This window comes from Lissotriton vulgaris, chromosome 2_1 (genome assembly GCF_964263255.1).
Source record: "Lissotriton vulgaris chromosome 2_1, aLisVul1.2, whole genome shotgun sequence".
Lineage (NCBI taxonomy): Eukaryota > Metazoa > Chordata > Amphibia > Caudata > Salamandridae > Lissotriton > Lissotriton vulgaris.
The window spans coordinates 1,747,859,950-1,747,883,584 of record NC_141687.1 but is presented as its reverse complement, the minus strand read 5'-3'; the positions used below and the strand labels follow the sequence as shown (position 1 = coordinate 1,747,883,584).

Below are 23,635 nucleotides of genomic sequence, written 5' to 3'. Positions count from 1 at the left end.
GCACTTTGCAGTTTTTCAATAGCCATGCGATTTCTATGGCTGTCTTTCTTCACATCCTCGTGGAAGTTTTTTATTGAACTTAGTACCTCGCTTAATGAGGGCTCATTTGTTCTTTGTCGTGACATTTCACCCGGTGATTTAGTCATTAGGCTTTTTCGAGTAGAATTAGGTCTACTTTTTGCATAATCTGTGTGGTTACCGGGATCTGTTGTCTCTTCGTTCGTCATATTTTCCCCTTTTTTATGTTTCATCCTTTTTTTCCCCCCGCTCCTTTTCTTCCTGAAATTAATTTCGCTGGATAATCTTGAGTCATTGGAGCCCGAAATCTCCAGGGGAACAGAACCAGTTTGCGCACTGGGATTTGATTTATTTAAGTCGCTTGATTCACTTAGGTCACTTGAGATAGACATCCCTGTTTCATATATTTCTGATTCTGATTCGGAGTCTTCGTCATGGTCATTTTTAAATGGCACTGGTTTTTACTGACACATTTTTTCACAGGTGCCTTCAGCATTCAGTGATTGGGGGGAGGATTAACATGCCTGGAGTTCAGGTTCATAGGTTGTATTTATTCCAACCTATCTTTACATTTTGTTTTGTAACAGTATTAGTTTCTTTCACATACGCAGTAGCAAATGTTTATACAGTTGGCTTGAAGAAAGCCTTAGATGATTGGATGGCCAGTTGCAGTTGGCTGAAACATGTAGACCCATACTCAGCAGTTACTTTGTCAAAACTGCTCTTGCACTGTTTTTAGTTTGGATAACAAGAGACTCTTATTAAATTACTTTTTCTCTTGCTATTCAATTTTAAATATCACAGCTTAACACATTTTTTGATTTAGCACTGCGCCCGTCACTCTGATGATTTCTGTTCATCATACTGGTTTGATACTATAGAACTTGACAGAGCTCATTTGAAAACATCCGCAAGCTCCCTTCTGGTAGACGGAAGGTTGTAGCCCTTGGTTACCTCAGAGAGTAACCAGGAGGAGATCCCAGATGATGAAGCATGTCACCCAGGTGAGTGATGGGAATCCGGCCTCCTTTAAAGATTTTCCTATAGGCGTTTTGGTTCCGTTAAATAGACGAAACCTTTTCCCTCTTCCCACTGTTTTGTCTGTGAGATCATTGCGTGTTTGTAAGATTACCTGGACCTGCAAGACCCGTGGAATTCTACTGGTGTTTATTATGCTATAAACGGGGAATTGGCCACGCTAGGTCTTTAAATGTTCCCTAAGACACTCCTTCTCCGTTAGTTTGATCCGACAGCGAATCCCTCCCTAATTCTGAAGATGGTACATGGCTGTCATTTTGCAAATCCAGGCAAAGACAACTTTGCCTGTTAGGTGAGGTAGGAAGGCTTTCAACGCTAGGTGAACAAGTAGAAACTCTAAGTAGTTGATGTGGAGACCTAGATATTTGGTCTCAGACAGGCCATGGACTGTCAGATTCTGTTAATGTGCACCCTACCCTCTGAGTGATAGGTCTGTTGTCCCAATGGTTGGCAGAACAGGGTCAAAGAAAGGCCGTCCCGTAAGAGATTGTTGGTGTTCAACCACTGCAGAGAATGAGGAGTGTGCCTCAATGACCCTCTGCCTGAGACTACTGCTGTTATGCTAAACATTCCTGCAAAGGACACATTTGAAGTCTTGCATGAGGTACTATGGCTATGCAGAAGGCCATTGTATCTAAAGGATGTCCTTCCGGACTGTGAGCTGTTGATTTGGTTGGAACAAGGGACCGTCCTGTCCTCGGCAGAAGCAGTCGCTCCCCCCACCACCTCCCGACTTGGTATCGTACCATAGCGCCTTGACTCTGCCAAGCACTCTTCTCTACCGATAGCCTCTGTTAGCTTTATCGCGCACTGCTGGGCTTTTGTATCGCTTTGTTGATTTCTGATTGCTGTGTGCTTCTAGCATTTTAAGTTCCTTTGCGCACCGCTCACTACTTTGTTAATTTACTATTTGCTAAGTGCATTTTGCATTTCGAGTTGATTTGCACACTGCTCACTGCTTGTATTGCTTTGGTAATTACTGATTGCTGAGTGTTTTTTGCCTCGACTGCCTGTCTGCACAATTCGATCGCTGAGTGCACATAATTTATACTGCTGCCAAATCTCATAGCGCTTGTGACCTTTCCACCGCGCTTTGAAGCGCTAGCCACTGCTGCATTATTCTCCCCATAGCGCTCCATTGTTGCTACTGCTATTGCCCATTCTCGCCCGCCTTGCAGCATTTGTTTGTGTTGCTGCCATTTTGTTTGTTGTGCCGTCCTCCCACACCATCCCTCCACCTCGCTCCCGCCTCCCAGCTGCCCCTCCCACGCTCCGCCCCCTCCACTATCCATTTAGACAGATGTCCCAACGGGCAGCATCCACGCGCTGCGGCCGCGCCGAAGGTGCGCCAAAGGTAAGCCCGTCTACGCCCGTCCGCACCTGGACCGCGCCCAGCGCCAGTCCCCCTGGTCCCCGCCGCACCCAACCCACTAGATTCACATATGATGCCGCAACTCTCCTCGCCCTCAACCCCGGACGCACACCACAATGCTGCGAAGCCCCCCCAGGACGTACCCACGGCCCATTCGCCTGCCTCTCCTGCAAGTTCAACTGCTTCAGGACCCTCACCAAATCCACTTCCTCCAAACACAGCTCCGACTCTAACCACCTGAAGTGCATCCTGCTTAACACCCGCTCGGTCCACAGACACGCAACTGAACTCTGGGACCTACTCGACACTGCGTCACCGGACATCGCCTTCCTTACAGAAACATGGATGAACACATCATCAGCACCCGACATCGCCATAGCCATACCGGACGCTTACAAGATTATCCGAAAAGACCGCACCAATCAAACAGGAGGAGGCATCGCCATCATCCATAGGAACACCATCAAAATCACGACCAGCTCCGACGATAATCTTGCAACCGCCGAACATCTCCACTTTCAGATCCACACCGACCCTAGGACCACACTTAGAGGCACCCTCATCTACAGGCCTCCAGGAACCCGCACTCAATTCAGCGATGATATCACTGACTTCGTCAGCCCACATGCCCTCGCCTCCGAGAACTACATTCTTTTAGGAGACCTCAACTACCACCTTGAAAACAAACACGACAGCAACACCTCCACCCTTCTGGACAACCTGGCCAATCTCGGACTCAAACAACTGGTTGACACCCCCACCCATTGTAGCCGGACACACGCTCGACCCTATCTTCACCTCCAGCAAGCACATTTCCTTCGATCGCACCACAGCTCTCCATTGGACGGACCACAGCTGTGTTCACTTCAGCTACAAAACCACCCTGACCCACAACCGCCCACAACCTATTCCTCTGAGAAACTGGAACAAAATCACCTCCGACCAACGCCTCACATCACTCAACCAAAACCCTTCCACCCTCTCATTGGACCCAAACCAAGTGGCCACCAATCTCAAGCAATGGATCACCCACAGTGCTGACGAATTAGCACCCCTGAAAAAGCACCAGATCAAATCAGCCAGCAAAAAGGCTCCCTGGTTCAATGATGACCTTAAAAAATCCAAGAAGCTATGCCGCACCCTGGAGAAAACATGGAGAAAAAACCCAACCACCAACAACATGGCTACCCTCAAGGCAGCCACCCGCAAACACCACCAACTGATTCGATCCGCCAAGAAATCAGCACTCAAGGATCGTCTCGACAACAACACCCACAACAGCAAGGAACTTTTCAACATCGTCAAAGAATTCACCAACCCCACCGCAGCATCTAACGACATCACTCCCTCCCAAGACCTCTGCGATGCGTTATCCTCCTTCTTCTACAACAAAATTGCTGACATCCACAACAGCTTCGAGAACACTCCCAGCGATCAACCCTCCCCACCCCCCTCAGATCCGACTCCGCCAACTAACAACCTTAGCGCCTGGAACCCAATCACCACTGAAGACACCATCCGCCTAATGAACTCAATCCACTCTGGCTCGCCAACCGACCCCTGCCCCCACCACATCTTCAACAAAGCTGACTCCATCATCGCACCCCATCTCCGTGATGTCATCAACTGCTCGTTCAACTCTGCCACCTTCCCAGAAAGCTGGAAACACGCCTAACTCAGCGCCCTCTTGAAGAAACCCACAGCAGACCCCTCTGAACTTAAAAACTACCGACCCATATCCCTCCTCCCTTTCCCCGCCAAAGTCATTGAGAAAGCCGTCAACAGCCAGCTCGCTGCCTTCCTTGAATCCAACAACTCCCTCGATCCATCTCAATCCGGATTTCGAGCCAAACACAGCACCGAAACCGCCCTCATTGCAGCGACAGATGACATCCGAACACTACTGGATAACGGAGAAACAGCGGCCCTCATTCTACTCGACCTCTCCGCCGCTTTCAACACAGTCTGCCACAGCACCCTTATACAACGCCTCAGCAACATCGGCATACAAGGAAAAGCCTTGGGCTGGATCATCTCTTTCCTCGCCGGGAGAACTCAAAGAGTCCGACTTCCCCCATTCAACTCAGAGGCCACTGAAGTCATCTGTGGAGTACCACAAGGATCATCACTCAGTCCCACCCTCTTCAACGTTTACATGAGCCCACTCGCATCCATCGTGCGCCAACACAACCTCAACATCATTTCTTACGCCGACGACACCCAATTAATCCTTTCCCTCACCAAAGACCCTAACACCTCCAAAACTAATCTTCACGAAGGCATGAAAGAAGTAGCCGAATGGATGAAACATAGCCGCCTAAAACTCAACTCAGACAAAACGGAGGTGCTCATCCTAGGATCTTCCCCTCTGCCTGGGACGACTCTTGATGGCCTTCCGCTCTGGGCACAGCACCCACACCCACAGACCACGCACGTAACCTTGGCTTCATCCTAGACTCCTCTCTCTCGATGTCCAGACAAGTCAACGCAGTCTCATCCTCCTGCTTCAACGTACTTCGCATTCTCAAAAAGATCTTCCGCTGGATCCCCCTCGAGACAAGAAAGACTGTCACCCACGCACTGGTCACGAGTCGACTGGATTATGGTAACACACTATACGCCGGAATCACAGCAAATTTACAGAAAAAACTCCAACGCATCCAAAACGCATCAGCGAGACTCATATTGGACATCCCTCGCCAAGATCACATCACCGGACACCTAAAAGACCTCCACTGGCTTCCCGTCAACAAAAGAATTACGTTCCGTCTTCTCACCCACGCACACAAGGCCCTCTACAATCTAGTACCCGAATGCCTCAACACTCGACTGTCCTTCTACAAACCCACCCGACAACTAAGATCGTCCAATCAAGCCCTCGCCGCAGTCCCGCGCATCCGAAAATCCACCATGGGTGGCAGATCCTTCTCCTTCCTGGCTGCCAACACCTAGAACTCACTCCCCACTCACCTCTGCCTTACTCAAAACCACATCTCCTTCAGAAAAGAACTTAAAACCTGGCTATTCGACAAATAATGAACCCCTTCCCCAAGCGCCTTGAGACCCTCTGGGTGAGTAGTGCGCTTTATAAATGCCCGAACTTGAACTTGAACTTGAATCATTGTTTGAAAAGACTGTATCCTTGCAGAAATGGGATAGGCTAAGCCTACTTCTGTGTTAAGAACAGAGCCCAGTAAGGTTAGATTTGTAGGGGTTGAATGTGGGATTTGGTGGCATTGATGGAGAACCTTAAGCGATGAAGCAGATCTGTTGCGATTTGTGTGTGGTTTAGGCAGTGTTGATGGGTGGCAGTCTGAGGAGCCAGTACTCCAGATAAGGGAAGACATGGATGCCCAGTCTGCGCAGGTGAGCGACTACCACCTCAAGGCACTTTGTGAATACCTGAGGTGCAGTTGTGACCTCAAAGGTGAGGACTTTGAACTGGTAGTGCTTTCCTCCTACCACAAACCTAAGATATTGGCAATGTGCTGAGTAGATTGGAATGTGGAAATAGGCGTCCTTCAGGTCCAGCGCAGCCATAATGCTGCCTTGCTGGAGAAGCAGGATGACATCCTGAAGGGTTACCATGTGAAAGTGTCCTGAATAGATGTATTTGTTTGGAGTCCTGAGGTCTAGAATGGGCCAGAGGGATCCATCCTTTTTGGGTATGAGGAAGTATAATGAGTATATTCCTGTACCCTAATGATATTTGGGGGTGAGGACGAAAGCTTTGGCCTAGTCTTTGAGTAGTGTTTGATGTTCTGAATAGCCTGTGCTTGTGAGGTGTAACGGCGGAAGGTGTGGCAATGGGCTCCAGACAATAACCATGTTGGATAATAACCAACTCCCACTGGTCTGAGGTGATGGTTTGCCATGTTGGTAAGAAATGTTGTATTCGTACCCGGACAGGTGCCATGTGGTTGGGGTAGAAGGGGAAAGTCGGGGTTTGGTGGCGGATGTAGCTCCTTTTGAGGAACTACCCTTGCCTCTTGAGTTATTGCCCCCGTAGGGCCCTCTAAAATAAACCCTAGGAGAGGACTCCTGGCCCTGAGTGCGCTGGTAAGAGGTGGAGGTGTCAGCGGAGGGGGTCTTGGAACCTCCATGGTAGGAGCAGTGGTGAAAGGAGCTACAGGGAGCTTGTGTTTGCAGAACCCCCATTGCTTTTACAGTCTCTGTGTCCTTTTTTATTTTTTCTAAAGTTTGGTCTACAGGTAACTAAAACGGTGGTCAGTGTCAAAAGGCATGCTCAAGAGATATTTCTGGACTTCTGGTTTAAAGCCGGAGATGCAGAACCATGCATGGCTTCGGAGGAAAAAGCTTGTGTTCAACTGTCTAGCAGCAGTGTCAGCTGAAACTAGGGCACAGCAAGTAGATGTGTTTGAAATAAGCTTGCCCTCTGATACATGTTGTTGTCCCCGTTCTCTGTGCTCCTCATGGATATATTTGAAGAGGTCTTCCATTTGGTCCAGGGGGCACGGTCAAAGCTTGCCAGGAGGCCCATAGAATTTGCACAACGCTAGTGGTTGGCGGTTTGCACTGCTACCCTTTTCCCCGCTGCATCAATATGTTTGCTCTCTTTATCTGGTGGCAAGCAATTACTCCTGGCCTAGAAATTCGTCGTTAATGGGTAGCGGTGATGACTAGTGAGTTTTGTGGAAGCGGACTATGAATATATATTGGGTCAGAAGGGGAGGCCTTATATTTTTTGTCCACCATGGGGGTTCTCTCCCTTGCTTTGACAAGGGCTTCAAAAATGTCAGGTGTGTCGAAGCATGGCCATGAGCATTGGGAGATAATGGGTGGTGTGGCGAGTGGAGGAAAGCATTTCAAAATCAAAACCTCCTCTAAGGGCTCTTTCTGAAGTTCTACCTGAGGAAGAGGCAGCACTTTTGATGAGATGCTGATATGAGATAGAGTCATCAGGAGGGGAGGAGCGAGCAGGGTAAGGATCAGGGTCTGTGTTCCCTGGTGGTTGGTTCCAGGTCATATGAGTCCCATGTGTCATCCTGTGGAGGAATATAAAGTGTGTTCTCCCTTGTACCATGCCCACCTGTGTCAGAATGTGGGAATCCCTGGGGTGTAATTCCAAGTAGATCCTCTAGAGCATGGATACTCGTAGTACGGCCCGCGGGCAGCCAGCGGCCCGGCAAGCTTTTCCTAGCGGTCCGTGGACCTTGCAGACATGTACCTGTGTTTAAAACATTTTTTTAAATAGTGTTGGCAAATACCGTTGCAGCAGCGCTGAACTCAGAGACTCTGCTCTGTGGGGGCCGGGGAAGCAATGATTGTCAGAGGGGAGCTGCAGGGGCGCTAAGAGGTGAATACAACAAAGCCTCTGCTCTGTGGGGGCTGGGGAGCAGCGAATGTCAGAGGGGAGCTGCAGGGGAGCTAAGAAGTGGATACAACAAAGCCTCAATAACATGTATATGGTCTTTTAAAGACCTGTGAAGTGCTCGGGTGCGACTGTGTGTGCGCGCTGAGGAAGCTGTTTCAGCCCAGGCTGACACTGACACTCACACACACACACACACAGATACACACACACAGACATACACAGACACACACACAGACACACACAGGCACAAACAGACACATACACACACGGTTGAGATGACAGAGGGTGAGGGAGGAAGAGTGAGGGAGGAAGAGGGAGGGAGTGGGAGGGAGGGAGAGGAAGGGAGGGTGACAGAGGGAAAGGAAGTGAGACAGACAGAGGGAGGCAGAGAGGGAGGGAGACAGAGGGAGAGGGAGACCGGGAGGGAGACAGAGGGAGGGAGACAGAGGGAGAGAGACAGAGGTTGAGGGAGGGAAACAGAGGGAGGGAGAGAGACAGGGAGGGAGACGGAGGGAGGGAGAGAGACGGGGAGGGAGGAGACAGAGGGAGGGACACGTAGGGAGGGAAGAGGAAGGGAGACAGAGAGACAGAGGGAGAGAGAGGGAGGGAGGGTGACAGAGGGAGACAGACGGAGGGAGACAGACTGAGGGCGGAGGGAGAGAGAGGGAGAGAGAGAGAGGGGGAGGGGGAGGGAGGGAGACAGGGAGGGAGGGAGGGATACAGAGGGAGGGCGGAGGGAGAGAGAGGGAGGGAATGAGAGGGAAGAAGACGGAGGGAGGGAGACGGTGGGAGGGTGACAGAGGAAGGGAGGGTGATGGAGGGAGGGAGACCGAGGGAGGGAGACAGGCAGGGTGAGAGGGAGGGAGAGAGAGGGAGGGAGAGAGAGGGAGACAGAGAGAGGGAGGGAGAGATGGGGAGCGAGAGAAAGGGAGGGAGAGAGAGGGAGGGAGACAGTGAGGGAAGGAGGGAGGTAGAGAGGGAGGGAGAGAGGCAGATGAAGGGAGGGAGAGAGAGGCAGACGGAGGGAGGGAGATGGAGGGAGGCAGTCGGAGGGAGGGAGACGGAGGGAGGGAGACGGAGGGAGGGAGGGTGATGGAGGGAGGGTGATGGAGGGAGGGAGACGGAGAGAGGGAGACAGAGGGAGGGAGACAGAGGAAGGGTGAGAGAGAGAGGGAGGGAGAGAGAGGGAAGGAGAGAGAGGGAGACAGATGGAGGGCGGAGGGAGAGAGAGGGAGGGAGACAGAGAGGGAGGGAGACAGAGGGAGGGAGACAAAGGGACGGAGACTGAAGGAGGGAGATGGAGGAGACGGAGGAAGGGAGACAGAGGGAGGGAGACAGAGGGAGGGTGAGAGAGCGAGGAAGACAGAGGGAGGGTGAGAGAGCGAGGGAGACAGAGGGAGGGAGAGAGAGGGAGACAGAGGGAGGGAGAGAGAGGGAGACAGAGAGAGGGAGGGAGAGGAGAGAGAGAGAGAGAGAGAGAGAGAGAGAGAGAGAGAGAGAGAGAGAGAGAGAGATGTATGTATGCTGGGTCTGGTGGCTCAGTGGACGGAGTCTGCTGCAGAGACCTGTGTTCAACCTCATGGTCACAATTTTGTTTTGATTTAGCACCGCCCCCTCCCTTTCGCCCCAGCCCCCACCGGTGCGGCCCTCGGTAACCACAATGTAAATATGGCCCCTGGGAGAAAGTTTGTGAGTACCTATGCTCTAGAGAATGAGGTGGGGGAGCAAGGGTAAACATGGGGGAACAGGTGGTGGTGATGGTGGGGCAAGAGGTAAACAGCTGGTGGTCTTATCTGCCTTCCTGAATATTTTTACAGGAACTGGAGTGTCCAAGGCTTCATTTTTATGGGAAGCTGCAGAGGTGAAAGGGTGAGCAAGGATACGCTTGTATGATGAGGTGTTTCTACCTGGAATAGAGCAGTTTATGAAGTATGGGCTTGAATGTTGAGCCAGAGTCAGGCTTGGACTTCTAAGTTTTTGGATCCAATAGAGTTTTTGATTTTGATGCCAATGGTCAACTCTGTGTCGAGACGGAGGAAGAGGAAGTTGAAGGTGGGGAGTAGCTTGAAGTCGAAGGTGGGGAATAGCTTGACGCCAAGGGTCGAGTAGTTGCCTGGGGGCTCGGAGCCGAAGCACATGGCTTGGAAGGCTTCTTTGGTGCCGAGCCGGAGTTGGGAAGGCCGTTCAAAGCAGTTGTTTGGTGCAGACCATAGCCCAAAGGCAGTGGTGGTCCAAATGCCTCTGTTTGGTGTTGCAGAGGGACTGCATACTTTTTAGTCAATGGCTGCTCAGGGTAGTGTCTGGCGGAAGGGGGTGCCGTACTCAGACATGAGTAGGTGGAAGGTCTTCCCTCTCCCGGTCAATCTCCATATTGGAACCAGAGCTGATTTCAATTGAGAAGGCCTCTTAATCTGCTGAAAATGTTCCCCCTTGATGTTGCGAAGACCTAAAAGATCTGATGTTTCTTCCATGCTCCTGTGCGACATCTCGAGTTGAAGTGGCGACAGTCATGAAGAGTTTTCTTGGTGAGAGGGAGCTGCAGGTATCACAGTCAGCCTCGCTGCGTTCCGGTGACAGTCATAAGTTACAGAGCTGTGTCGGTCTGAGTGTATTTGGTGTGCCTCATTCCATCACACTCAAGACATTCTTCAAAGATACAATGGAGACGGCTGTAGGCCCTGCTGAATGAGGACCAGGAGTGGTCGCTATTGAAACAGACACCGCTAGATCGAAATGTTCAAATGTTAATACGCTAGGGAAATAGGAATGCAATCTAAGACAATATCAACGGAGGAAAGGTACCATCGAAATCAAAAAGAGCACCACCACATCGTTGTACTGGACCACACGTCCGAACAGGACAGCAGAAAGAAAACAATCTAACAATGAAGTTGATGCCCATGCACTTTATCACCAAAGGAAGGAGTCAATCTACCATGTGACACAAAAGATTTCTTTGAGAAAAAAAACAACTGGCACACATCTGGACCCAATACTAGATAGCAGGAGTATGCACAACATGTGTATCTACAGCCATACATGCCTCGAACTAAAGGTTATACACACGTTGGATGGAGGTTTAGAAGCATTAAAACAAGGAAGGTAACAATTTATATTTTATTTGGGAAGGAGATTTTAAAGTTAACTTATTCCAAGTACTAGTCAAAGAAGTTTGCTGGTTCACTGACAGCAGATAACGGACAATCTCATTTCACCCATGATAATTATGGAAACCTGATTAGTTTCTATTGGTCACGTATACCGTTATCTTTGCCACTGAAGTCAGTCTCCCGATGGCGCCCTTTGCCAACACGTACACCGGCAGAGGAAGGAGGAGTATTATACATTTTATTTTGGTGGCAACTAACTTGAGCACTTGCATCTACAACTTTAAGGCACACTGTACTCCAGCCTTTAAAGTATGGAAATTACTTCTTTGTTGTGAGGAACCCTTTCTCAGCTGTCTTATGTAGTTAAGGATATTTACATAGTCATAAGAAATAGATCCTTAATTAAATGGGAAAAGGTTAAACCAGAGGGCTTTAAGCAGAAGGTTATTGGGGCTAACAGGTCTAACATTAATCTCTGCCCAGATGAGAATGCAGGAGATGGGAAAATTAAGACGGCCTTAACTGACATTTCAAATAATAATATTAAGAAGGCATTATTGGTTCTTCAACAAGCTTGAGACGGGTTATATCTGTCATCAGTGGAGCGTTGAGTCTTTACACTTCTGATGGATACATCTGCCTTAAGATTCCTCACCTTTTGAATTACCCCAGCACCAGAATTCCATGGAAACTTGTGTTTCTAGCTCTACGAACGTGGACGAGGACATCAAAATGGCACGGCTCCGCTCGCCACTACGTATGACGTCATCAGAGCCATAAGAAGACCTCGTTGGCGTGCTGACGTCAGTTTCGTTGTTTACCGCCCCGTCGATGCGTAACGGTTTTCTGGGACTCCCCAATTGGTTTCTTTATTACTTTGTTTCTTCTTCTCTCTTATAGTAGCAGTGCGATGGCTACTTTGAAGAAGTCTGGATTTAAGCCTTGTAGGGAGTTTGGGGGACATAGGTCCATCAGGGATCCCACCGACGACAGTCTCTGGAATCTCTCGTCGGACCACGACTTCGAAGCTATTCGAGTTGTCGGAAGATGAATCCAAAGGCACTGAAGGAGTGCGACGCTAAGCTCTTCATGGCAAGAGCGAGAAAGGAGAAGAGGGGTCATAAGCGGTCAAAACTGAAGTGGTCTACCTCGCATACCTCGAAATCGAAGATACACAAAAAGAAGAGAAGGCATGGTTCTCAACGTCGATCATCGAAGGGTAGGGGTTTGAGGTCGCCTTGTCCAGCTCCGCTGCATCATTCTAAGGATTCCACCTCGCCCTCGCATTTTCCTTCTCCTAAAGTGACTTAGACTCACTCTCCAATGCCGAGGGGCTCTCTGGCACCCAGGGTTTCACCAGCACCAAGCGATTCTCCGGAGCTTAGAGAGTCTTCTTCTGTTCCTGTGGCTTTGCCTGTACCGGATCAGGCATCCCCGGTGCCGGAGCCTCAGCCTTCAATGCAGCCTCGAGTGGATTCAAACTCAGCTCCTTATCCACCCTTTCTTGGGTCTGGGTCGGATCTGTTGCATTTTCTTAATGTGATGTATGGCAAGTTTGCCAGGGCAACCTACCCTACTAGTGCGCCATCTGGCACTGTGGGTCCGCTTGCTTTTAATTTGGGCATCCCTCTGCATTATGCCCAGGTACCCTTTGTGCCCTTTTTGCCGACGGCGCCGTCATGGTAGTTTACGGCTCTGACGTTTTTGACACCGATTTCACAGTCTCTATCGCCATCTGGTGGCCCTTCATCCTCTCAACCTTGAGCAGTGCAGTTACCCACTTTGGAGGGTCCTCCTTCGACACCGGCATCTCCGAGCCACGCCTGACGCCGTTAACCCCGAAGATGTAGTCAAGGAGGGAAGCCCAAAGGCTGCTGGAGGAAGAGGAATACCAGCAGGATGAAAACAGAAGAAGGGGTGATTAACGACTCTGTTGATGAATTTGAGGGCCTTCGAGAGGCCAGTGGTTTAGACACTTCCCCCGAGAGAAAGCTTTCATCGTCAAAGGCTTTACCTCCTCAGGATGTTGCATCATACCATGTTGTCATCAGGAACACTGCTGAACTTTTGGACCTTCAACTGCCCACAGCTGAGATCAGGCCAAATATTCTCACTGAGGTGTTGCATTCTCCATCTTCTGTGGTTGAACCTCTTTTGCCTTTTAATGTGACTTTGACAGAGCCAATTCTGGAGGTGTGGCACAAACCCGTATCTGCTCCTGCTGTTTCAAGGACTGTGGCAAGAAGGTAAAGGCTTGCTCCTAATGATCCTGCCTTTCTTACTGTCCATCCTTCGCCGGAAAGTTTGGTGGTGCAGGCTTCCTTTTCTAAGCAGTCGGCTGGGTCATTCCCTACAACTCCGGGGGACAGAGACTCTAAGAATTGGAGCAATCAGCCAAGAAGGTTTTCTCTTCAAGTATGGTGTTAAAGTCTACTAATTATATCATGCCTTAATTGACTGCTAAGTTACCAGACAATAATCGTGGCTGCTTTATGGAGGTTTTGGAGGATACGCAGGATGTGGCCCGTCAGGGTATTCAGCCTGGCCCAGATACTGAGGATTCGGTAGCCAGGGTTCTGGGTTCCTCCGTTGCTACCATGATGCATGCCTGGCTCTGGTCTGCGGGGTTCTCTCCATATGTGCAGGCTACTCTCCTTAATCTGCCGTTTGATGGATCCAGACTCTTTGGTGAAAAGCAGATTCAGCACTACAGAGGTTCAAAGACAATAGGGCTACTGCAAAGTTCTTGGGTCTCCAGTCCCAGACTAGGTGTTATGTTTACAGGAGGTACTGTGGTTTCGGGAAGACTGATTCTGTTCGGGCCGTCAGCAGCCTCAGCAATAGCAGCAGCAGAACCCTCTGTACCAGCTGTATGGAGGAAAGAGTAGGAGCGGTCTGCGTGGGGCCTCTCTGCAGCTCTCCTCTTCTTCCACCCCCTGCCCTCACCGCTGGTGCAACGGGAAAGCAGCTCTAGATCACCAATATTGAGCATATTGGCCCTGAAGGGGGTAGGGTGTCCCATTTTCTACAAGATTGTAAATCTATCACATCAGACCTTTGGGTTTTGAATCTTGTGGAAAATGGGTACTCCCTACCCTTACTAGAGTTTCCACCTCCTTACCCTCCTCACCAGGGCTGGTGTTCAGAGGACAATTTGCTGCTCCTGCAGCAGGAGGTTCTTGCTTCACTGCAGAAAGGTGCGAAAAAGGTGTTTCCGGAGCAGGAAAGGGGTCAGGGCAGCTACTCCCGCTATTTCCTGATCCTCAAGAAGGATGGCAGGTTAAGACCGATCCTAGACCTGACGGTCTTGAATTTTTACCTCAAGCAGGAGAAATTCAAGATGTTAATCCTAGCTCAGGTTCTTCTGGCGCTGCAGCAGGAAGACTAGATGGTGTTGATCAACTTTCAGGATACATATTTTCACATTCCCAGCCTGAAGTCGCATACGAAGTATCTCCGATATACGGTAGGGTCTCAGTACTACCAGTTTACGGTCCTCCCGTTCGGTCTTACTCCCGCACCTCAAGTCTTCACAAAGGTGATGGCAGCTCATCTCAGAAGGTTGGGGATTCCTGATTTCCCCTATCTGGATGACTGGCTGCTCAAAGCAAAGTCTCTAGAGATGGTGCTGCATCATCTGCAGGTAACAGCACGGCTGTTATTCAACTTGGGCTTCTCGATAAATGTACCCAAATCTCACCTGGTGCCCTCTCAGTACAACCTGTTCATAGGGGCAGTACTGGACACTATTGTGTTTGGCGCATTTCCACCTCCACAGAGAATTCTCGACATTCAGGAGATGATTCCTTTGTTTTAAGATGGAGAGGTTGTTCCAGAGCTGAAGGTGCTGCGCCGGCTTGGTCTGTTGGCTTCCTGCATACTGTTGGTCAAACATGCAGGCTGGCATATGAGGGGGCTCCAGTGATGCCTCCGCAGGCAGTGGTTTCAGCACAACGCAGATCTCAGGATCTCCGGAGACACTGCAGCGAAGTTGTCTTGATGGAGTGTGGAGGGCAACCTGTCTCAAGGGAGAGCTTTTAACTTCCTCCACCGGTAGCCATGGTGATCATGAATGCCTCAACTCTAGGGTGGGGTGCTCATCTGGAGCATCTGGAGATCAAGGGTCTTTGGTCTCCAAAGGAAAGGTTGCTTCACATCAACCTTCTGGAATTGCGGGCGATACGTTTGGCTTTCAAGACTTTTCTTACCTCCTGTTGCAGTCTGTCATTTCAAGTCCTATCGGACAACACTACTGCGATGTGGTACTTAAACAAATAGGGAGGGGTAGGGTCGTATTGTCTCTGTAGAGTGGCTCCGCAACTCTGACCCTGGGCTCAGGGCTATTAGATTTGTGTGTTTGCAAATCATCTGGCAGGAGTGCTTTATGTGCGTACAGACAGTCTCAGTCGACAATTCTTGGCTGATCACGAGTTGAGGGTTCTTCTGGAGGTGGTCCATGACATCTTCAAGAAGTGGGGGTTTCCTTGATCGGACCTTTTCGCCACACAAGAGAACGTGCACTGCCCATCGTTCTGCAGTCTCCAGTTTCCGATGCAGAGAGAGTGGGGGGATGCATTTCAGGTGGAATAGGGCTTGCAGCTCCTTTACACATTTCCTCCCATACCCTTGGTTCCTTGGGTTCTGAGGAAGATTCGCCAAGACCGGGTCCAAGTTATATTGATCGCCCCGGATAGGCCAAGAAGGATGTGGTACACAGACATTTTTCACCTCTCGTCGCACCCTCTGCTCCGTCTCCCTCTCAGGGCAGATCTCCTCGCTCAGTCGCAGGGGCAGGTTCTACACACCCACCTCCAGACCCTGCACCTTCATGTCTGGAGATTGAACGGGGCAATCTGAGTTCTCTCCCACCGGATGTGGGGGATGTTATTTTATCATCCAGGAGTCACTCCGTCACATCTATTTATTCCTCTAGGTGATCCAAGTTTGTGAAATGGTGTGGAGAGAGGTCCATTGATCCTTTGAAGGCCCATTTATCTGATGTCGACCCATTTGCCTCGAAGGCACAGAAAAAATGTGTGGAACTGACATTAGCACAACAATGAGGTCTTCTTATGGCTCAGATGACATAATACGGAGTCGCAAGCAGAGCCATGCCATTATGACGTCCTCGTCAATGTGGTAAAGCTGAAAAAGGGTTCTGTGGAATGCTGGGGCAGGGGTACTTCAAAAGGTGAGGAATCCACAGGCAGACACTGTATCCACCAGAAAAAGCGTTACCGAAGGTAAGTAACTAGTTCTTTCGATCCCTGCTTCGCAACCTTTCAGGAGCGGACTTAAAATTGTCAATAGAGCTACCAGACGCTACCTGGCAGAGACGTCTGGGGTCCATCATGTAGATAGCACAGAACGTCTGGTTTTATTTTACTCAATTCAACTACCTGCACCACACATACCTTTCTGCAGACAGGGTAGGCAAAATCTACCTAGGCACGAGAATGCGATGTCCCAGATGCCAACAGGTTGAAGCTGACCATAAAGTTAAGGAGGTAAAGCCTTTGACGATGAAAGCTTTCTCTCGGGGTGTCTAAACCACTGGCCTCTCGAAGGCCCTCGAATTCATCAACAGAGTCGTTAATCACCCCTTCTTCTGTTTTCAACCTGCTGGTATTCCTCTTCCTCCAGCAGCCTTTGGGCTTCCCTCCTTGACTGCATCTTCGGGGTTGACGGCGTCAGGCGTGGCTCGGAGATGCCGGTGTCGAAGGAGGACCCTCCAAAGTGGGTAACTGCACTGCTCGAGGTTGAGAGGATGAAGGGCCACCAGATGGCGATAGAGACTGTGAAATCGGTGTCAAAAACGTCAGAGCCTTAAACTACCATGACGGCGCCGTCGGCAAAAAGGGCACAAAGGGTGCCTGGGCATAATGCAGAGGGATGCCCAAATTAAAAGCAAGCGGACCCACAGTGCCAGATGGCGCACTAGTAGGGTAGGTTGCCCTGGCAAACTTGCCATACATCACATTAAGAAAATGCAACAGATCCGACCCAGACCCAAGAAAGGGTGGATAAGGAGCCGAGTTTGAATCCACTCGAGGCTGCATTGAAGGCTGAGGCTCCGGCACCGGGGATGCCTGATCCGGTACAGGCAAAGCCACAGGAACAGGAGAAGACTCTCTAGGCTAATGATGACTGAGTAAAAAACCTAGTCCCTATTCCCAGATAACGGAATGCAGGAGGTGGTACAAATGTGTGCGCTCCATGAGGAGGAAGCACATTAAGGATGAGGCTTAGGATGCGTACGTCAAGTGTCGCAATATCAAGGACTCTGTACTATTTTGGCAAGTCATCATTCGCCCATTATTTAGAGACTCGTGGGCCCCTGCATTTGAGGCAGTGCTTCTGGCCTGTGAGTGGGCGGTCTAATTTCACCAAGTATACGCGCAGCCTGATGGGGATAGGCAGCCTAAGCCGCTCTGTGGCACTCACAATATCTTTCTTGTTATTTCAGACAGTGGGGAATATTTCGAGTTGACCCATCAAGATGTGATCAATGAAATAGTTAATTGTCCCACTGACAAAGCCCCAATGCCCAGAGTGATTTCGGCAGATTTGTTTTAAAGGGGTCCACTTTTAACAAATGTGCTGAGAGCTGCATGTAAATCAGGTAATCCACGATTACTCTGATTTTTTGTAAAGGTGATCATAGTGATCCCAGTTATTATTGCCCGATCTCCCTACTATTTGCATTGGTCAAGGTCTTTGGGAGAATACTACCCGCAAGGCGGGAAGAAGAACAAAACATACCGGCAGACATCAAATATGGGTTTCAGAAGGGCATTGGCACAGTGGAACAATGCCTAAATCTTTCCTTATTGATAAGCAAGTACAGGATTTCAAAAAAGAGTGCACAATATCTGGCCTTCAATTTTGAAAGTGTCTCGAACAGCACGTTGTGGCGCTTGATAGAAAACATGGGTGTGGAACATTCAGAGGGAGCTTTATCCAGGGACCGCAGCAAGGGTGAGGTATAGAGTGAATGGGGGATGCTCTGAAGCCTTCCATATTGCCAGGGGGTGAGGCAGGGCTGGGTCCTGGCTACCTTCCTCTTCACCCTGTATATTAACAACTCATTGAAGGTGCTGGTGAAGAAGTGCTGAGATATGCCAAGGGATGGGCATGCCCGGTTCCTGCTCCCTTTTACGCGGATGATGCGGATGACGATTATTATTATTATTATTATTATTATGATTATTATTATTATTATTATTATCATTATGATGCGGTCTTGATGATACACAATCCAAAGGCCCTACAGGGTTTATTAGATACATGGGTGAGCTTGACCCTAGGGTTAACCTAGGAAAATCAAGTGTTATGATTGCAAGGAATAAGCTCTCGCACTGGTGTCACTTCTGTATTGAGAAGGTTATGCTAAAACAGATAAGTACTTTCTATTATTTAGGGGTACTTTTCGATGCAGCAGGCACATGGAAACAGCAGATTAACCTTAGGAATGACCAACAGGCAAAGATAGTTAAAGCACTTTTTGTATTTTCCCACAAGTGGGGTTGCAACCTGGAGGGAAATGTATACCATTTATCATGCGGAATACATTTCGGTGGCCACTTACGGAGACGGTGTATGGGGTGGAGGGCGTGGGGGGGGCTTGGGTGGGGGGTCATGCTCAATGTACTAATCTCCAAGTCACACAAAATGCTTGCCTGGGGAGATTGATGTTTGTACCAACAAACTGTGCATCCATTGTGTGTTATAGTGAACTACGAGTGTCATTTATAGAAGAGCTCATTAAGCTCGAACCTCTTTTGCTGTGGTATAGGGTATGGACTAAGCAGGAGACTTTGATGAACAGACAGATCCTACAGGATTTTTTGTCTCTTGATTAAGCAAGCCCTATAACCTGTCACCTGTTCTGCAACTTGGTAGATAGGTCTTTAAGAAGGAACCAATGGGCGAAGACCAAGCTCACTAGATATAATAAATGCCTAAATTAGTAGTGCTTGCTTTCCAGCACTGCACACCTGTCAGGTGAGGGGAGATTGCTGTGCTTCTAGAAGAAGGTAAATGACATACCGGAAGTTTAATAGGCAGCGTGGCCAGCCACTGGGAGTCAGGGCCTTTCCTCTTCTTTGTAGCATCTTCAGGGACGGTATCTGGAATGGCTCCCCGATAGAAGGAAACCTTGCAGAGAGGAGGAAAAAATACATAAAGATCAAATGGACTTACAAAACTACAGCTGTAAGCTAATGTAAATGTAAATGTAAATGTGTGTGTCTTGTAAAGCGCACTGCTACCCGGAGGCGTCTTGGCGCTATAGACCGCTGGGGAACCCGTCCTGGCTTTCCCTGCGAGATGTTCCCTCCTGGGTATCTCCAAGGTGAAACCAGGTATCCCCGGCGTTTGTGGGGGGCCGTTGATGTTAAATATTAGGCACGCTAAGATAAACAGTGGATAACATCTACATGGTGTGCCCAATGTAGGTGCTTCTAGATTCAACTACCATGCTTTGAGGGTATTGGGGCCACTGCTAACTGCCAAGATACTATTAGAGGGGCCTCTTCTAAGGCTAGGGGATAGATATCCAGATTACCATCCAACTGTGTTGGAATATGACTGTTCCCTGCATGGTATACAGGGGTCTATCCCTTCCCTGAGTGACTTACTGCATGTGTAAGAGGAATCCTGACTTTCGTGACCCTGGGGTCATGCTAATTTAGCATGTGCACAACGGCATTGGCCTGTCTCTGGCAATGCAAGGTCCAGGATCTGTTCTGTGACCTAGAAGGGCCAGGCATGCCATCATAGTGGACAGAGACCTACTGCCTTGGTATACGTTTCGCACATAAGCAAGTGGCGGCAGTATGCAAACTTTTGAAATGTCATATTGTATTGTATTGTAATTGCATTTATATAGCGCTTACTACCCCTGACGGGGCGTCGAAGCGCTTTTTCAGCGAGTAGCACGCTTCTCTGGAACCCATAAAGGATTTGTGGTGAATTAGTACAGTGAAAATATGATAGTAATTTGAGCGGTGGATATTATTCAGTTATTTGGATTGAGAAGGAGAGTAGAGGAATAGAAGAGGGGGGAAAAGGTTCGCATTTATATAGCGCTTGCTTCCTTGATGGGTTGGTGAAGCGGTTTTTGGGTGAGTAGCACAATACTTCGGAACCCATAAAGTATTAGTGGTGAATTAGTATAGTGAAAATATGAAAGAAATCTGAGTGGTGGATAAATTAGTCAGTTATTTGGATTGTAGAGGATAGTGGAGGAATAGAGAAAAAAATTGCATTTATATAGCACTTGCTACCCCTGATAGGCGGTTGAAGTGCTTTTTTCGACAAGTAGCATGCTACTCTGGAACCCATACAGTGTTAGTTGTGAATTAGTATAGTGAAATATGAAAGTAATTTGAGTGGTGGATATGTTAGTCTGTTATTCGGATTGAGAAGGATAGCGAAAGGGTAGAAGAGGTAAAAAGGTGTGCATTTGTATTGCGCTTGCTATCCCTGATGAGCTGTTGAAGTGCTTATTCGACGAGTAGCACGCTACTCTGAAACCCATAAAGGATTAGTGATGAATTAATATAGTAAAATATTAAATTAATTTGAGGGGTGGACATGTTAGTCTGTTATCTGGATTGAAAAGGATAATGGAAGGATAGAAGGAAAGGATTTAGATTTGCTTTTTGTTTGTTTTGGAGCTCATAGCGATTGGATGAGGCTTGGGATGAGTAAAAAGGAGGTGGAGAGGGATGAGTAATAGTGAGGTGGAGGGGAAAGCGTCAGAGGGAGGGTTCAGAAATGCTTGTTTTGGGGGATCAGAATAGTAAAAAGAGGTATGAGATGATGCAAGGAGGGGTGGAGTAGGGAAGAGTCTCGAAATAATTATTTTAGGGATCATAGTGCATTGGAAAGAGTAGTAGAAAGAGGGTTGAGATGAGTCAGAGAGTTGAGCTAGAGGATATATTGAGAGTGGTGTAGGGTGAACAATTGGGTAGTGCATTGGTTATGCTGAATTAGAAGAAAAGTAATACATAAGTAAAAGTAATAATTGTATAGATCCAAAAGTAATAAAGATACAGATAAATAGGTATATATATATATGCATAGAGGAAGGTAATATATGTACATTAATACTGCATTAAATAAACTCTGGCTTTCAAGTGTTGTACTTTATATTAGTTTTATGTATTTTATTATACATATATAAATATATGTAGGTAGATCAATAGTGAAGCCATTGTAGATAGTTATGATAAAAAGATTTACTTATTTATGCAGTTACTTCTATACATGTTAAACATAGAATAATATAACTATACATGTTAAACATAGAATAATATAACTATCAGTAATATGTACATTTGTTAAGCAGAACTAATGAATATCCATATATAATACTTTTTTTAAAACATAAGTATTCTACAAGTTAATGCAAAGCAATACACATATATAGGTACATATCAATAGTACAAATAAATGCTTACATACAGAGAGGTATGCTGTATATTCCTATCTGTTTGGGTATGGTGGTTATGAGGGGAACAGCCAATTCTTGAGTAGTTTTCTGATGATATGGTTGTTATCTGTGGATCTTATGTTGGGGGGTCAAGAGTTCCATAGTGTGGCTCCTTGAACAGATAATGATGTGTCAACAATTGATTTTTCCTGGTATCTTGGGATTTTGAGGCGAGTGGCCACTCTAGAGCAGAGATTCCTTTGTTGAATGTGTTTGGTGATTTTATTCCTGATGAAGACCGGTCCTGTTCCATGTATTGCTTTATGGGTAATACAAAGAAGCTTGAACATGGATCTTCTGGCAACGGGTAACCAATGAAGGGGTTTCATGGCGGGGAAGATGTAGTCTCGCGGTTTTATATGTAAGAGTAGTCTGGCAGCTGAGTTCTGAATCTGTTTTACTCTTTTCATTGTCATTAAAGGTGAGAATAATTGACTCGAACTTTTTTATTGTATCAGAGAGAGGGAGAGTGGCCTTCTCGCTCCTCTCGTGTAGAATTCCACTGTTAAGGGAAAACCCAGAATCCAGTGCTAAACTCCTATGAGTATGTTGAGTGCATCTAAAGTATTTGTGTGTAGCAGTAGGACCCTGTGTGTTTATTAGTGTGAATACTGAAACCAGTGGGATAAATGTGGATGCCCTTGATATTCCATGGCACAAGATGGAGGATAAGGACAGCATTTCAGACAGTGGAAGTGTATTGCCTGCATTCCCGTGGCTGGTGGTGGAGATCCAGATACTGAGGAGAGGATGCCTAACAAACAACTACCTTTAGAAATTCCAGGAAGACTTTGTTAGCAAGGGACTGCTGATTATATCTTCCTGAGCACTGCCATTTGGTAGAAAGTTGGTGTGAAGAGCTAGACTGCAATTTCTATTAGTCAAAGGGGGAAACCTCTGGGTCACATCTGCTCTTTTGTCTCTTCTAAAATGATAAACTACAGATCAGCAGATGGCAACCAAGGGCCGCTAGGCCCCTTACAAAAACCCAGAGGACACATTACGTCTGCTGGAGGACATTTGTACATTTTAAGTTGAGGTTTTTTACTCCTGCTGGACCCAGGATCGGTGAGTCCATAAGAAGATTCTTAATAAAGAGGGATAGCATGGCATTTGAAGGTTGACGAAGGAGAGAGTCTCTCAAATGTTTCAATACTACATTACATTTCTGTTTCTATGATATGGGCAGTTTCGGAAGATAATACGATAAACCCTGGTAAAGAATTTGGGGCATGGTTATAGAAATTATGTCACCTAGTTGTGGTAGTACACAATAATTGTAACAAGGTGACACCTACCACTTGTTTGAAATGTACTGTTTTATGATGAAAAATCAATAAAAAGAAATGTTAAAAAACTGTGTTTCTACATATTTGATACATTTGCAGAAGATTGAATCCTCTCGTAAATCACTAATTGACAACAGTACCGACTGTGCCCTAATTCAACCATGGTAAGCATCCCTCTTGCTCCCACTGAGGTACAGATGTGGGAGCAGGCTGCATCACTGCATTATTTTTAGTATCAGCAAAATAAGTATACTGTCCTAGGTGATTTTCCTTAGTTTACTTTCTTCAAACACCAGATAAATTCTCCCTGGGTAAACGCTTCTTGTTTCTGGTTACCTGTTCACCGATCACATATCACAGATTACTAGCTCTTGCATTAATTGAGTCCAGCTTACCTGCCCTTTCACAGCCTGCTCCTTCCTGCTCACACCAGACTTCACATAGATCTCCTTCATGTTCTTCATATGCGAGTAGAAGATGAAGGAAATTCTGCCATCCACACAATCTGGGCGATCTTTGGACGGGTGATGGGAAAAGTGGAGAAGAAAAGCATCCAGTAAGTCAATACCAACGCGATCTGCAGAATCAACAGTTATTTACCACTCATGCCTCCGGAGACACGCTACCTTTACCACTCAAGTTCTGTTCTAATTCTCTCCACTGGGGCGTCTATAAATAAATATTCATAAATAATTCCACATTTGTAAAGCACAAACCTATCACCCCTAAGGATATCCAGGCGCCGGAGGGCAGTTGGGGAGATTAGGTAAGCTATTGCCCAGAGTCACATGATGCTGACCTGAGCTGCTGCCGGGGATCAAACCATTAGCGTTCCGGAGAAAGCCGCTCTGGCCGCTGCACCACACCTCTCCTTCTGGGAGTAAGTTGGAGTCTGCTAGATAGGAGCCATGTCATCCAAAATGTTGTCAAGTTCCGACCTCTGCAGAAAATGACACACTGCACTTAAGGGCTACA

General features: G+C 47.8%; 1 protein-coding gene across 4 annotated transcripts in view; it reads right to left on the bottom strand.

Annotated features, from left to right (window-relative positions):
• PIDD1 (p53-induced death domain protein 1) overlaps positions 1-23,635 on the bottom strand; it is a 202,771-nt gene that overhangs the window by 42,131 nt on the left and 137,005 nt on the right. For all 4 annotated transcript variants that reach the window (XR_015308514.1, XR_015308515.1, XM_086957757.1 and 1 more), the window contains exons 14-15: positions 23,056-23,174; positions 18,923-19,030 (exon numbers count right to left, since the gene is read on the bottom strand). Coding sequence is in view for 2 of the 4 variants with exons in the window: in XM_086957757.1 (XP_086813883.1) it covers positions 18,923-19,030; positions 23,056-23,174 (227 nt within the window). In the remaining 2 variants the exon portion in view is untranslated. The remainder of the gene's footprint in view (positions 1-18,922; positions 19,031-23,055; positions 23,175-23,635) is intronic.